This window comes from Lissotriton vulgaris, chromosome 4_1 (genome assembly GCF_964263255.1).
Source record: "Lissotriton vulgaris chromosome 4_1, aLisVul1.2, whole genome shotgun sequence".
NCBI classification, from domain to species: Eukaryota; Metazoa; Chordata; class Amphibia; order Caudata; family Salamandridae; genus Lissotriton; species Lissotriton vulgaris.
Window position 1 is genome coordinate 391,627,842 of NC_141691.1, and position 17,366 is coordinate 391,645,207.

The 17,366-nt window shown below is 43.2% G+C and overlaps 1 protein-coding gene across 3 annotated transcripts in view; it reads right to left on the reverse strand.

Moving 5' to 3' along the window:
• HDX (highly divergent homeobox) overlaps positions 1–17,366 on the reverse strand; it is a 249,858-nt gene that overhangs the window by 113,533 nt on the left and 118,959 nt on the right. For all 3 annotated transcript variants that reach the window (XM_086918767.1, XM_086918768.1, XM_086918769.1), the window contains one exon: positions 13,982–14,186. In XM_086918767.1, coding sequence (XP_086774893.1) covers positions 13,982–14,186 — 205 coding nt within the window. The remainder of the gene's footprint in view (positions 1–13,981; positions 14,187–17,366) is intronic.

The window sequence follows — 17,366 nt, forward strand, 5'->3', positions numbered from 1 at the left end:
TTCAGCAAGTCAATGATAAATAAACAGAAGATTTGGGACAATCTAAGAACTATCCATTTGCTAAATTTCAAGCAGATCAACCTAAAACTACTACAGAGGCTGGACTTCATCAGATTCACATGTAAGACAAATACAGGAACATCTTTATTTCAGAAGCCAAGATACTAAAGTACCTAGCACAACCTTGATGCTTGATGTAAATAGAAGTCCCACCAGTCAGAATCTGGATCAAGATCCCTAGATAGATAGATAGGTAGGTAGGTAGGTAGGTAGGTAGGTAGGTAGATAGATAGATAGATAGATAGATAGATAGATAGATAGATAGATAGATAGATAGATAGATAGATAGATAGATAGATAGATAATAGGATTTTAATAGCATGGGTCCAGCATTCCAAGATGGTCAAAAGTTCCAATTTAAAGAAGGTATTACTCAGTGTTACCAGAGAGTAACCGTTAGCCCACGGATAGTATGGTGAGTTTTGCCAATATATTGATCACTTCAAAGGGAACAAGCATCCAGATATTTCTAGAAGAATCCTATTGATTACTACTTACCATATTATTTGTCGTACAGTAGGCTTACAAAGTCGTTGAGCAATCCCTAGATTTGAAGTCGCTGACTCACTTTAATATATTAAGAATACAGGAGAATCTACAATTGGTAAACCCAGAATTCCTATCATCATGTTTAAATGTGACCTCTGCAACAGTAATCTCTCCAACTGGACAAAACAGTGATAGTTCCAATTTTTGGTATTGCCATTTGTCCTAGAAATAACACCATACAGTTAAAAAATATGATGGCTCAGGTGACAAATCCTTTGCATAAAGAAAGCATGAGTTGACTGACTCATTCACATGGCAATATTCAGCTTATCAGTGAAGATTGGCTGAAGAAGATATGCAAGGATGTGACCCCTTGATCAAGTAACCTAACCTGTGTACAGGCCAGAGGCTGGAGTATATCAAAGCTACATTCACGAGAAGATGAGCAATACTTTATTTCATAAGTCATGATATTGAAGGCAGTAGATAAACTGGGCTGCTTGTTGCTGAAGGAAGGGTACTAATAAGATTCTGTCAGAAGATCCAGGCCTACATATTGAAAGAATCTTGTTACTTCCCCTGTAAGCATCTATTCGTAGAGTGTGGTGCTGCAGATAGATTCACATGCTATGCATACTCCTGCCATCTCTTGTTGGATCCGGACTCTGCAAGCTGTTTTTCCTGGAGGAAGTTTTATTGGCATCTCTCCTCCCCCTGGAGGAATTATGCATGTCTAACACTTTGTTAGAAAGTTTTGTTTTGCCCTTGCCATGTACAGAGTGCGGATATTATCTGCTTAGTAAACGTTCTCTGTTGGACATACTGTGTTTGTAGGTATTTTGTCACCATTTCATACCTGCCGGGGAGGAAGGAGGGTACATTTGAGTCTACAGCACCACACACTACAATACAAGGTAAGTAAAATAATCTATTTGTAGCATGTATTGGTTGCAGATACACATGCTGTGCGTAGATTGTAAAGCAGTACCCCCTCCAAGTGGTGGCTTTAGGTATAAGAAAGTGTGATTGTTTGAAATAATGTGCGAAGGACTGTTTGTCCAACTAGAGCTTGTTGTCTTGATTGAACATCCAAACAATAATGTTTTTTGAAAGTATGTGGGTTTATCAATATTGCAGTATTGCAAATGTCATTAAAAGGGACATTTCCGAAAAAGGACATGGCTGCCCCTTTTTTCCTTGTTGAATGAGCTCTTGGCACAGTTGTTAGTGTTTGCTCCAGATTATAGATTTGGATGCATTTACCAACACACCTTGCTATACCTGCTTTGAATATAGTGTTTTCTTTAGTTATATTTAAAAAAAGATACAAAGTTTTATTTGGTTTTTCTGAAGTGTTTAGTGCGTTCTACCTAGTAAATAGGTGCCCTTTTAACATTTAGTGTATGTAAAGCACGTTCTGCGTCAGTTTCTGGTTATGGAAAGAAAACCGGTAACTCCAAGATTTGATTTAAATGAAAAGGAGAAATGACCTTGGGTAAAAAATTTGGGTTAGTTTGTAGACGCACTTTTTTTGAGAACACTTGAAATTAAGGTTCTTTATTGTGAGTGCAGGTATTTCAGTGACTCTTCGTAAGGATGTTATTGCTACGAGAAAAGACACTTTCCATGTTAAGAATTGCAGTTTGCAACTATGTAGTGGCTCTAATGGTAGCCCCATAAGTCGTGTTAAGACAATGTTTAGATTCCACGCTGGTATTGGAGTGGCACGTGGTGGAATGAATCTTTATAATCCTTCCATGGATGCTTTGATTACAGGAATGCAGAAAAGTTACTAGTGTTTCCTGTTTTGTAATTATGATGCAATAGCCGCTAAATGTATGTGTATTGAGGTGACTTTGGCAAGTGTAAAAGGTAACATATGAATTGTTGCTCTGTTGGGTAGGATTGGTTAATGTGCTGTGTTGTACTTGTAATGCACAAAACGTTTCCATTTTGCTCCATAGCAACCCCCTCCAGTAGGTCTACTTGCCTCTTTGAGAATATTCATACATTCGTACGGTAGACTGAGGTATCGAAATTCTATGACCTCAGGAGCAAGATTGCAATCTGAATTAGGGTAATTGAAGTATTTTTGAGTTTCCTGACCACAGAAGGTATGAGTGGCAGAGGAGGAAAAACGTATGCACATATCCCTGACCAGTTCATCCACAGAGGATTGGCCGTGGATTATTGGTGTGCATGTCTGAATGCAAAGGTTTGACATTTTGCATTTTCCACGGTTGCAAACAGGTTTAGTGTGGGGGTTTCTCACGGTTGGGAGTATTGCTGTAGTAACATACTGCGTATTTCCCACATGTGAACTTGTTGATGTGTTCTGCTGAGGAGGTCCACAATTGTGTTGTCCTTCCCTGGTATGTATTATGCTGAGAGTTGGATGTTGTGACTGTTTGCCAACTTCCATATATTCTGTGCCAGTTTGGATAATTGTATGGAATGGGTGCCCCCGTTTCTGAATGTAATGCATTGCAGTCATATTGTCTGTGCGTAGAAGGACTGTCTTCCCTGCTATACTCGCGAGGAATGCTTTGAGAGCTATTGCAATGCCTAGTAGCTATAATAGGTTGACGTATGGAACCTATTGTTGTTCTGCCCAGTGTCCCCGAACCACAATGTACTTTGTATGAGCTCACCATCCCAGAAGTGATGCATCGGTTGTGACTGTGATCTGCGGGAATGGATGCTTGAGGGTTCTCCCTGTTAATATGTTTGGAGTATTCCCCCACAACAGAGCTTGATGGACCTTGGGTGAAGCCAACATTGTGATCTCTCCCGCTGATGACCATTGAGATGCTAAACACTCCTGGAGGGATCTCATGTGTAGACGAGCATGGGGCACTATTGCTTTGCAAGATGTTATCATTCCTAGTTCGTACATCACTGCTTTGACTGGTAGATGATGATGATTTGGCTGAAAGACATCCAGTTGGTTTTGGAGATTGAGAACTCTTTGGAAATTGGAGTAAGATTTCCCCAATATGGTATTAAGTACTGACCCGAGATACGGTTGTATCTGGGATGGTTAGAGATGTGATTTTGCCACATTGAGAAATCCAATTTATGCAATAGATTTATTGTCTTTTGAGTGTCAGATTGGCATTGATTTTTGTTGGGACTCTCGCTTAGCCAATCATCGAGGTAGGGAAGCACATGAATGTTTTCTCTTCTTAGTTTTGCCAATAGCACCTTTTGAAGACCCTTTGGGCTGTTGTTACCCCCAAAGGGTAGTACTTTGAATTGATAATAATGTCCACTTACCACAAACCTCAGGAATTTTCAGTGTGCTGAATGGATTGGAACATGGAAGTAAGCATACTTCGGGTCTAGTGCAGTCAACAAGGCGCCTGTTAGGAGTAGCGGTATTACATCATGTAATGTGACCATGTGAAAGCGCTGTGATAGTATGTAGCGATTGAGTGGCCACAGGTCCAGAATGGGTCTTAGGGTTCCATCTTTCTTTGGTATAAAGAAAAAGAGGGAGTAGACTCCTTTGTTTTGATGTTTGCCTGGGACTATTTCGATGGCCTCTTTTTACGTCGAGCCTGGGCAGCGTATGCGCTGCTCTGCCTGGCATGCTGTATTGGAGTATGGACTTGAAGCCCCGCCCCACGCCGCCCATATTTGTTATTGGCTTGTGTCATTGTCATCCGTAAATGTTGACTTCTGATCATTAATAGGCTTGTTAGTCCCTACTTAGTACCGCCTTGTCTTAATTGGTAACCTTCCATAAGGACTAGTCCTTTTAATTCGGCTGTTACACGGTACGTCTTATTTAGTCTGTCAGCACTTTTTTCTTTAATGAATTTCTCCTACTGCAGGCACGACATGCTTTCCTGCAACATTCAGTGCGCCATGCGCGCTTCCACTTCCAAGCAGCCCAGGACAATGGTGGCTGCTTGTTTGAAATGCAATAGGTCTCGCATTTACAAAAGATTGAGCTATTAGCATTGCAAATCACAATGCCTTTTATTAATGTTATTTATCAAAACAGAGAAAGAAAAGGCATTAGGCCAGATGTATGACCCTAAATTGTACGCGCAAAAGAGTTCGCGTATGCAAAATGGCCCATGGCCATGTACAACTCCTAAATAGCGAGTCACAATTTATTTGCGACTCGCTATTTAGGAATTGCGAGTCGCTATTAGGAAGGGGCGTTCCCTTCCTAATTGCGTCCGCAAACAATGTATGAATATTTTGTGACGGTAATTGCAGTCGTAAAACACTCGCAAATTACAACCCTCTTCAAGAGGGTGATAATGCAATTGCAATTTTAGGGGTTACCCGGGGAACCCATTCCACTTTGCGACTGTCTCTAAAAACTGAACCGAAAACGTTTCAGTTTTTTTTTTTTTGCATCCCGTTTTCATGGTTGGAAAACGGGTTGCATTTAAAAAAAAAACTGCTTTATTTAAAAGCAGTCCGAGACATGGTGGTCTGCAGAGCCCAGCTGGGAGGGCCTGTCATTCCCAATGGGCTCACAAATTGCAAGAGGCTCATTAATATTCATGAGACCCGCAATTTGCGAACCCAATGGGAATCCCAAACAGTGTTAAACACACTGTTGTACATGCCAAATAGCGCTTCGCAAATTGCGAGTCGCAAATGAGTCAAAATGTGTTATGTTATGTTATGTTATTTTGGTTTTTCTATAGCGCACGGCTACTCCATGGAGTGTCCCGGCGCTTTTATTAACGAACCAGTAACAAAAGAAAAAACACAACACAGTAAAATAACAGCCCAGGCAAAAAGAGGAAAGAGCAACCTACAGGGCGAAAAGCCAAGTTTTAAGGCCCTTCCTGAAGTTCAACAGATTAGAGGTACTACGTAATGCTAGGGGCAGAGTATTCCAAAGCTGTGGCGCCAACAGATTAAAAGAGCAACCTCCAATCCGGGCCTTTTTTACTCGTGGGACCACAGCGAGGAACAGTGCTTCAGACCTCAAAGATCTGGCCGGATGGTAAAAGGCAAGCCTCTTCTGGAGATATTTGGCTCCCGAGGCGTAAAGCGCCTTATGGGCCAGGGTCAAAGCCTTGAAAACTATCCGCTTACGGATAGGCAGCCAATGCAGCGACTGCAGAAGACCAGAAACTCTGGCTCGCCTGTGCAGACCAAAAATGGCCCTTGCGGCCGTGTTCTGGACCACCTGCAGCCGTTATAGGAGATATTACGGCAGGCCAAGATACAGGACGTTGGAATAATCCAGTCTTGAGCCTATTAAGGACTGCACCGTCGTCTTCCTGTGCTCCTCAGAAAGCAGCGGAAGGAACTTACGGAGCATCCTGAGGAGGCCAAAGCATGTTCCAGTAAGACCAAGGATCTGAGATCTTAACGCCAGACCATTGTCAATCTTGACCCCCAAGTTCTTTGCCAGCTGGGACGAGCCCGCTGGAGGGAACATGTTGACCGGCCACCATTCCTGCCAATCTGGATCGGATGAACAACCGAAGAAGAGTACCTCAGATTTATCTGAGTTGCACTTGAGGCAGTTAAGCTGGAACCATTTGAAAACAGCCCCAAGGCACTCATGGATACTCTCTCCATCAAAATCTTCTCCTTTCCTGCACGTAAAGAGGAGCTGGGTATCGTCGGCGTAGGAAGCCATCTGGGTCCCAAAAGACTCAGCCAGTGCCGCCAGAGGGGTCATAAAGATGTTAAAAAGAGTCGGGCTCAACACAGAACCCTGCGGAACTCCGATTCCCAAAGGCGGCATCATGGCAGAGCTAGGTGGGACCCAGACCGTTTGTCGACGGTCAGCCAAAAAAGATTTAAACCAGCTGAGCACCGTCCCCCTCAGACCGATCTCATAAAGTCTGGCGAGGAGACCCTCATGGGGGACGGTGTCAAACGCCGCCGACAGGTCTAGCATTACAAGCATAGCCTTGCCTCCCGAGTCCAGTGCCTCTTTAATGGCTTCAGACACCTCCAAGAGCGCCGTCTCGGTGCTTAAATTGGGGCGGAAGCCAGATTGAGTGGGGTGCAGCATATTGTACGATTCCAGAAAATTGGAGAGCATGGTGTGCACATACTTCTCCAAGATCTTGACCAGCGCAGGAAGAAGAGAAATCGGCCTGTAGTTGGCCAGAACCTCAGGATCAAGACCAGGTTTCTTAAGGAGGGGGATAACATTCGCCTGTTTCCAGACCTGTGGTACCACCCCCCGACTCAAGGAGAGATTCAAAAGTGGGTTTGCCAGCGGATTCACCACTTCAGCCATTTTAGCCAGAAATTTGGCCGGACAAGGGTCAAGAGGCGACCCAGGTTTAAGATTGGCCATAAGTGCCAGAGAAGATATAGATGAAATAGGCGGAAAATCCGCCAGAACTGGACCCACCGGGGCCACCAAAGCAGAGCTGTCCTCAAAACTAGGGGGTACTTCAACCACCTTCAAGGGAAAATAATCCTGAATCAGTTTGATCTTGTAGGTGAAAAAATCGGCAAGGGCAGAAACCCACGGCTCAGAGGGGGTAGCCTGGGTTGAATTGGATCGAGGGGCAGTAAACTCCCTGACGATCGTAAAAATCTCTTTGCAGGAATTTGAAGCGGCCTCTATCCTCCTTGCCAAGTAATCTTTCTTTCCAAGGAGAATATCCAGATGGTATGCTTAAACCGCTGTCCTATAGGCAAGCCTGGCCATGGGATCATATTGAGACCGCCATGCCCTTTCCGCCACCTTGCACTGCCGTCGAGAGGCCGATAGTGCTTCAGTGAACCAAGGGGCCGAGACCCGCTTAGATGTTAGTTGGGGGGCCATCTCAGGTGCTAGATCGTTCAGCCTATTCATTAACCATGCTTGCAAGGACTCTAGATCCCTCTCCAAGTCTCCCGTCACAGGGCAAGGATGATCAAGGGCCGCCTGGGCTAACATTTCAGGAGTCACCCGATGAAGGGCCCTAGGGGCTCGACCCTGCTGCCTAGGAGCAATGCTAGATGGTTTCTTTGTGCTAAATATATAGAATTTAGCCAGCCTATGGTCTGACCAAAGCACCGGCAAATGTGCCAACACCTCCAAGGGAGACGTGGAAAAAACCTGATCCAGGGTATGACCCTTTCCATGCGTTGGTCCGGAAAGGTAGGGGGCAAGACCTAAGGAGGCTGTGATATCAACCAATTCGATCACTTCAGGGTTCTGTTTCTCCTCCATATGGAAGTTAAAGTCCCCGGCCAGAATACAGTGCTCAGATCTCAGAGCCAGCGTCGAAATTACCGGCTGGAGCTCGTCAAAAAAGGATCCAACTGGTCCAGGGGGCCTGTAAACTAAAAGCCCTTTAAAAGATTGATGGGGCACCAATGCTATAGTAAAAGCAAGGGATTCCGATCCTGTGATGTCATCCATAGGGATAATAGAAAAGGCGACGAGTTTGTTCACTACCAGTGCCACACCACCGCCCATCCCTTTCGATCTGTCTTGCCTGTAGATATTGTATTCTGGGGGAATTGCTATGGCTATATCGGGGTTAGATGAATCTCCTAGCCATGTCTCTGTCAGCATCAGACATAACGGTTTATCATTGGCCAGAAGGTCATAGATGTCCTGAGCATGTCTGTGCACTGATCTGGTATTTAAAAGCAGACAGAGATGTTTTACACTAACCTCCTCCCTATTAAGTATAGTGATCGGGGTAATGCCTGGAAACCAACCACAACCAGGGCATCGTCTCTTGCCCCTATAGCGGCCGGGAAAGACTTTGTGACAAGCACAAGAAACCTCTTGCAAAGCCCGTAATTCAAGCGACGTATAGCACACCATAATGGCAAAAGATATACCAAATGCGTTGTTACCGCCCAGTCCGCCGCTCCAGCCGCCTCCGGGACGCTGACAGGCGCAGACGGGCTGGACTCTGGCGTTTCCGGCGTCACTACGGCAAAACGCTGTATTTGCGAGCCGCTATTTTGCAGGTTGTAAATCTGGCCCATTGTCATTTACAATGTCAATAGCTTAAACTCTCACAAATTCGAGACCATTTGCATTGCAAATGTTTGTTGTAGTAATGCTTTTACTTCTTCTCTGAGCAGGTGTAGATGCTGTGGATTTAAGACCTGCTTTTTGGGTGGAATATGTGGTGGTTGTTGAAGTAGTTCTGGGCAATACCATTGTCTGGCAATTTCTAATACCCATCGGTCTGATGTAATGTTTTGCGACAGGTGGTGGACTTGTTGCAGCCTTTCCCCGACTGGTGTTTTGTGGTCGGGTAAGTATGGGCAAGTCATTTAGCTGGTGAGGTGCAGGTGCCCTTGTTGGGGGTGCCATCTTCCTTGGCCTTTATTATTTTTATAACCTCCACAATAGTAGCCACTCACTTGCTGGTGGTATTGCTGTTTTTAGAGCCGATAGGTAGTATTTTCTGAGGTATAAGCTTTTGCAGCTCCTCTACCCTGGTACCTCCAAAAGGGCTGTTGTTTTTGCATTGTGGTCTGTAAGGCATCCACTGATTTGGCAGTGCCCTTTTTTTTTTACTTTTTTGAGCTGAGTGTTTACAGCTGGTCCAAAGAAATGTTCCCCATCAAAGGGGACATTTGGACATTTAGAATATGCTGCTGTACTTTGGGTTTGAACCTGTAAATGAGTAGACACGCTTGTCTTCTGAGCAAGACAGATGTGTTTTGGCACATTTGATGGCCGCGTTTGAGATTGGATTTCCCTCGTTGACTACCTCTTCTTCCCGCTTTTTATATCCTTCCTGGAGATGTTGCAAGAGCTCTTGCATTTCATCTCAGGTTGCGCTGTTGCAACGTGAGAGTAGGCACATAGAATTGGCAATTCTCCAACGATTAGCATGCCCAGTGGCAACTTTTTTATCAGCAGCGTCAATCCTTTTACTTTATTTATCATCTGGAGGAGGTGCCTCACCAGTGCCTTGTGCACCTGCCCTTTTTCTGGCAGTTGTGACAACGCGGGAGTCGGCTGGGGGATTCCCTCAAATGTAGGCTGGGTCGGTTGGTGAGGGTCTATATTTTTCTCAGTTCTTGGCATCAGCATTCTTGATTTGACTGGGTCCTTGAACACTTCCTTGAAAACATTAATAATGGATCCAACCATAGGCAACTACTGGACTGTGTGTTCTGTGTGCGAAAGTGTTTCTACTAGCAAATCACTTTCCTCCTTCTTAGAATGGATTGGGAGCTTATGATACTCTGCAGCACTTGGATTACATTATAATACAACAGAGTGCCAATGGGGGAGAAGCTTTCGTAGGCACAGGGAGTTCAATTTTTTGATCTGGTACTACCACGTCATGGGTCAGGTGTATGTTGAGTATCTTGAGTATCTTGTGTGCCTTGGGAATCAGTGTCTTGTATTTCTCCCTCTTCTTCTTTCTGTGGAAAGGGTGATTTTAAGGCTAGTCAGGTAGACAAAAAATTATAGGGCTTGTGGCCCAGTGTTCCAATTGTAAGTCTTTGGTGAAGGCTGAGGAAAGTTGGAGTCGTCTGCCTTTCATTTTGTAGTATTCTTGCGTTTCTCCTGGATAAAATGCTGCAATCCCTCACGTACTACCACCTGGTCTTGAGTGGTTTTGGTAGTTTGTGTTTTTTGTTTCTTTGGCGGCTTTGCCATATTTTTAGAAACAGTATGTGGTTTAGAAATCCCAGAGTCATGGATTTTCTTCGGTTTACAAGTGTGTCTGTGTTCTTTTTCAGCCCTCAGATACGAAGTTTATTTTGGTTCTGTTCCACTTAAGGCCGAGCATATGTTTGGTTCTGATGCCTGTTTGAGGGTTTGCCTGGCGCTATTCAGTACCGATGTTTTTGGCGAGTAAAGCCTAGGTGTCGAAGGGTCGGTAAGTGCTGATTTGCGTTTAAATGCCGGTAGTGCGCCAGAACCAACCTCTTATTGTGGCCCGGATGCCTGATTGGGATAGAGAATATTCTCATCCCTTCTCAGCTCCAAGGCATGCTCACAGTGTCAGCCTGAACCTGCAGGTTGTGGTGCACCATGGCTGGGTAGTGGTAATGACGAGTGTAGTATTTTCTTTGTATGGGGGTTAAAAGTACTCACGATATGTAGCGTTGTCTGGGTCTTTGACCCAGAGATGGTGGTTGACGTCAGTGACGTGGGCTGTACCGGAGCAGGGCTGTACCGGAGCATGTTTGTCCCCTGACGATGTTTCAGACGTGGTGTAGTGTGGGCTGGCTATGATCATCCTGTCTCCTGTTGAAGAGCGTGCCTTGCTGTCCGCGCCACGGTTGAATTCTGCCTCAGCTGCTTGCCCCATTGTGTGTGCAAGGCGACAATCTTGTTGTGTCCGAAGAGTTTTCTTGTTCTTGAACAATGCACAGGCGGCGCACTGTTTTTCTTTGTGCTCTGGAGATAGGTACAAATTGCACAAGTCGTGTGAATCGGAGTGAGTGTACTTGGCTCTGCACCAAGGCAACAGTTGGAATAGTTCTTTCTTTGTGTCCGTAACCCTGAGACGGTCATTCTTGACAGGCATTTGTTACTTGGAAGCCGGGAAGTCTGTCCCAATATGTAGTCGAGCTTCCGTTTTTCATTTTCTTTTTCGTAGGCAGAGTGGTGTTGAATGCTGCAAAGCTCCAACGCAGTCTGATCAAGCTCTATGGTGGAAATAAACTTTCTAACAAACAAAGCATTCTACACGCGCAGTGCCTTGTTGGGGAAGAGAAACGGTGCACGATGCCGATCATAAATATTCCTCCAGGAAAACCAGCTTACAAGGTTTTCTGGTGAAGGGTGTAGAACCAGAAAAGCTAGGTCGATCGAAGCATGCCTGTGGCGGCTATATATAGGATGACCCACAAGCGCCACCAAGCAGTGCTTTACTCACACCGCAGCTCTCCGGGCTTCACTTAAGGGAGACAAAAGGCTCTGAAAATAAAGGGCCAGGTTGCAAGATTTCCATCAAAAGATTACCTTTAGTTTCTACGGTAGGCAGTTGTTGATTCAAAACCTCTGTTGTGCTTAATACAACCACAGCAAAAGCTGCACTTTCCTTGGTAGGAGGCCGAATGTCTCTGATCTCATTTTTCTGGTGAGTAATCAAGAACTCTTACATTATGGAGGTCTAGATAAAGCCTATCATTAGTATAGTGAGGGGTCACCCCATTCCTCATAATTTCTACTATGTGGATCATCAAGAATTTCATGTACATCTGACACTGAGCCAAACATGGCCTTTAGGTCCTAAAGGCACTGCCACTGAGGCAGAGGAACTACCAGGGAACCTTCCAATACCACTGGCTGTGTTCTCATGGTGAGGCGCCAGCTCGGATCAGACCCAAAACTGGAATCAGGAGATGAGTCTCTAAAGCCAGGACTGGCATTAGCCTGATTGGTACAGACCTGGCCTCCAGGGAGTGATTGACAGTACAAACAAATGGCAGCTGCAGAGGCCTAACTGGGTCAGTCCGCAAGTGGGGGCCCCAGCAAACCCATGGTGCCCGAAGACACTCAAGGGGGACCAAGAATTTTCTGGAGGAGCTGCTGTGAAGATGCAGATGGCCCAGGAAATTCAAAATGCACTGGCTTCAACTATGGAATGGGGTCATTATTGGACACATGGCGTGGTGTCAGGGTTTTTGAGTGCAGACACAGTATACCTTCCTTGATGTAGGAAAAAAGGGGGTGGCCTCCCATCTGGAGTTCTAGTGTTTATGCCAAGACTTGATCTTTGACTTCCTCTTAAGACTTACCCGGGGTGGGGACCTTGATAGAGACTAAGACTTGGAGCTGGCCTATGATTTGGAGTGTGACTGCCCTTCTTCCTATGCTCGCCCATGTAAAGCTTTGCCTTTCGCTTCCTGATGGAAGTCGGATGCATCAGGGAGCATTAGTCACTTGACTTTGAATCAGAGAAAACACAGAGACACTTTGTTATGATCGACATCTGTTTCTCGCAAATGTGGTATGGCTTGAAGCTTGTAGAGTTTGGGGGCAGACATCCCTGTAAGCAAAATAGTTTTGGATGTCAGTAAACCATCAACAAACGTTTTTGCAGAATCAGATCTGCATTGAAGGGCATGGAAAAAAAGAAACTGAATTAGTGCACAGGGGTGGTGCATATAACACTCCTTGCAAAGGTAGGGCAACATTGAAGCGAAGTCCAACCGTCGCGCCCATCGGTGAACATGAGCTATTGGAAATGTTTCCAAATACAGCCAGGCGCCTTGGAGAATTCAAAAGATGATCATTTTGTAGGTAGAAGTATCCATCTGAATGCCTGGATAGCCTATTCTTAAAATCTCAAGGCACTCTTCACCAAACAAAATGTTTATACTGGTGTTCCCATTTCTCAACTCAGGGAAAAATAGATCTGAGAATGAGACAGGTATGCAATATAATGAATAGAGACAAACACTGAGGAGACATCTATGCTCTCAGATCACTGATCAAGCATTCTACAATCCCACTAAAGTATATATACTATCTAGGTACCTCTTGTCTCACAAACTGTGCATAAGGACTGTCCTATAACTTCATTTTACCACTAAAGTCTGCACATTATCTGGAACTCCCATGCAGAGCCTTCAAGAAAGACAGAGAGCAATCACCCCTCCAGAATGGATTCAAATCTCGCTCTTCAAAAGTACCTCGGTCCATATGGGCATTCAGCCACCAAAGAACCCTGCATTCTCTCACCATCTTTATTTGTTTAGCAGTGATTACATTCACAAAGGTGAAGCATAAGTACCCCCATCAACCAGTCCATCATTTACGGAGAAAAATAACAAAAATACCTCCATTTACAATAAGAACTTGTCACATGGCGCATTCAGTCATGTCTAATGTAAAGGGGGTGCATTCAGAAAGAAAATACTCAGCCGTTTGTGTATTTTTCGCAAATTATTTTTGCATGGATATTAACATACGTGCCACGGGACCCCGTACCTGATACTCAACTCCCAATTACATTTATACAGCATAACTTCTGTTTTTATACAATAAAACTTGTCTTTCTCCACTACTTGCCACATATCAGACAGGTCTAAGCTGTGAGAACACATTACCTAGTTTATGGTACTCAATAAACCTGACTACTAGCGATGAAAGTATGCCTTATTGGGGCTGAATGCCTGACTTCTCGCATACTGCAATTTGTCAGCAGAGAGTGTTCACCTCACAAAGTTCACAGGACTGCACTCAGACTGTTAACTATCAATATACAGGCTAATTGAAACTGTTAGTAACATCTAGCTGATATTTGTATACTATGACACTTGCTTGTCACGGCCTTCACATCCTGCATAAACTCCATCTTCACTGGTCTTGGAACCCTAAGCGGCAACAATTCAAAAAGCATGAACACATACAATAATTTTTACATATTGCTTTGTTTCCAAATTCTTACAAGCTTTGGATAACTTCCAACATTATCTTAAAGAACTCAGACATAGCAAATTTAACAGTGAGCACCTCAGATTTAAAAGGTATATTAAAAAAGAAAGTTTTCTGAAAGAATACCTTGAGAACTTCCTTCAGACAGGCAGATTGATACGTCATCATTTCTGTCATCGTCAATTCCATCTAGTCCCGAATTATCTCCCGACATCATTGAGGACGAAGTACCAGCTTCATGCTGATCAGAAAAGTCAGCAGGGCCCCTTCTTGGTGGTGGAACTTCAATCCCCATCAAACGATATTTGCGCCGTCTGTTACCAATCCACGTCTTTTAAAATAAAAACATTCAATACTGTAATCACCAGTTTTAAAAATAAAAATAGACAAGGAGAGAAAAGATAATTGATATTTGACAGAATGAACTACCTCAATGCTTAACAATCATTATTTTAATTTAACTTAGGCGTAGTAAATTAAATTCTTCCAGAATTTGGAAAAAAAATGCATTTTTTATTTAAATAGTCTCCTTCTCCAATTCTATGCGCTCTAGAAATCATGTATTTCTTAGAATAATTTTTAACACTGCTTACTCGAAAAATGTAAAATGTCACTTGCTGCCAGTTAGTCTGCCCTTTGATGTTGTTGTCTCCTTTATATTTTCATTACATGATGTTCATGAAGATCCTATCATAGATTCCTTGTTTTCAATATTATGTTTGCGATCAAATGGAACTTTTGTTATTCATAGCATTTAGTTTTGCTTATGCAAGCATCGCTTACTAGGAAATATATACCATGAACCTCCTCTTCCTTGTCACACCAAATTTATCAATTTAAACAACTTAATACAAATAAAATACACAATTTCGGAGTATTACAATGTATAACATCAGATATGTGGAAGTACATTTTCATGTCAATTCTTAAAAATACCTTTAGTTAATTTTACATTTATATTGTATTCTTCTAATCTGCATTTGTTATCTGTAAACCTACTTCTCAAACACATTCGTAGTATTATATCATCTCAATATCAGCTCAGTACACGTTTTAAAACCCCTAAAGATTTGTTATGGGTTATGTATCTTTCACATTTGTTATACACTTTTGAATATTTGTCTATTTCACACATAGTTCACCTTTTATTTTGCATATATTAGAACTTGAGAACATAGCGCCTGGACAATAATGTAAATTATAGCAAGATAACCAAAGAAACATTTGTATCATGGCCCTAATGCTGATGGAACATATAAAAACACGCAAGAACAGAAATTCATGGCCCAACACCAACAATGTGCCTATTGAAATACAGCAATCTGCCTCGAAAGCACACATTTGGGTTCATTTTCGTCACCCCCCTAGCAATGGAGGTCAAAAGCCCCTAGTGTCATTAGTGCATCATTCTTTTTATTGTGCACCAGGAGGGTATTTACATTAAAGAGGTTTGTGTTTTGGCAGGCAGGGTGGCACTGCTGCCATGGATACGTAGGGTACCATCTACCCCGTGGATAGGAGCAGATTATGTTGCATTTGGGTCTGAAGACAGATTAATTGTCATGGAGAATATTATGTGATCATAATAACTGGTATGAAGGTATCAAGCCATGAAGTAATCCTTCACTGGAGGTACCACCAACTTATAGAATTCTATGTCAGGACTGGAATCGAGGATTATGCTATACTTTCTTTGCTTTACTTCACAGCAGCCATGTTAGACATGATCAAACTACAAGTCTCATGAACACTTGATTGAGGGCTTGCATTATTCCCACGTGCATGATACTATGGATGATACGGCTCCTCCACCACTATTTATAACTGATTAATGTACTGCAGCACAAACCGCCTGTCGAGCCAAATATATTTATCTAAAAAAGTTTGGATTTACTATATGTCATCATCGTTCAGTTTTCACAAGCGTTAAAAATCCGAAATTCTATTTCCGTGCACCAATAGTGAATTTAGGAGGAGCATGATTCGATTTCTTCATGCGTTCATGACTCATCACACAAGAGTTTCCGCGCACGTCATTTAACTTGAGAAGAATACCAAACAGACACCTTCTGGGCATTATACACATGGACTCACCAGGCATGCATGTCAGCTTGCGTCTTTTCACTGCTTTCTATTATTTATTTTTTCTACTTTTCATTTAGTGCTCTAGTAAATATGTCGATTAGATTAAGAATCTAAGGTAGTTTTCAGCTTCTAAAATTAATATATATCATTACATTGCAGAAACTAACCCCTGAAGAAGGGTCCAGCCCCGAAATGCATAGGGCACGTCATCCAAAGAAGGTTCTAAAGATGACATATTAAAAATGTAATGTGATCTTAACATTATTACCATTGAACACAAAGGGCAAGTTGACAAAGAAAAGAAAACTTTATAATAAGAGAAATTAGAACTACATATGAATTACTGAATACATTATTTGAAATTTCATTGTGAGTGCTGATTGGAAACTATTTTTGTGGTTTGGAAAAACATCATCTTTTGAATTCATGCAGGTCTCGTGCCCAGGAGACAAAACTAATCAGCACCTAAAGACTGATTACTTCACCTAATATATATGGAACACAAGGAGTGTGATTGTCTCAACAAACCCGCAATACTTTGAAAATTCACCATTGCTCTCTGCCACACTTGAAATGCCCACGAACATTGTCCCTCTAGACACTGAGCTGTCTGCTGTCGCAGGTACAACTAAAGAGTCGTTCCCTGACAATTACTGTGCATAAACAGACAAGTTGCTTACCTTTGGAAAAGCCTGACAGATGTCAAGGACCGAAAAGGCGAGCCGGATCCATCTCCTACTCCCCTGTGGCAACAAACTGAGGATCTCCTGTAAGATGGATGCACCCGCTCGCTTACTCCCTTTGGATTTATTTTCAACACGCACCTACACGCACTTAGGACCACCCACTGAACGGACGTATCCGCCCGCTCATTCTTGTTGGATCTGGCAAACGGGGCTGGTGACCTACCCGTCCTCCCCGTTTCTGTATTAACTTTGCACTATCTTCACTACAGTCACCATTACTGTGCTCCTCATACCCTTGCTGACCGGGTTGGAATTATCTTCGGTTCAGCGATTTCGCATTTTCGGAAATCTTCCCGTACAGCCCTGAAGAGTCATGGGATAATTCCTAGATGACGAAACACGTGTCAGCTGGTTGTATATTTCTTTATTCTTCCAATGATTACATTTTCAACATACAGAACCTACTGGTGTCAACCACAGCTTTCTATAGCACAAATAAGAGAGAACCAAATTTTGCATTTATTTTCTAAACGTGTGTCAGAGACTTTGTTGCATGTTTCAGTGTGGCATGTTTCAGTGTAGATCCTTATCCGCAAATTGACAGGGGTTATTAGGGTTTTTCCTCTGACCTGGCGGCACCGTAATATTTATCTTGTTTCCCACACTTATTGCGAATTAACTTGAGCGCCAATCTTCCTGCTTTATTTAAAAAAACTCACGTAGAACCAGTACCCAAATGC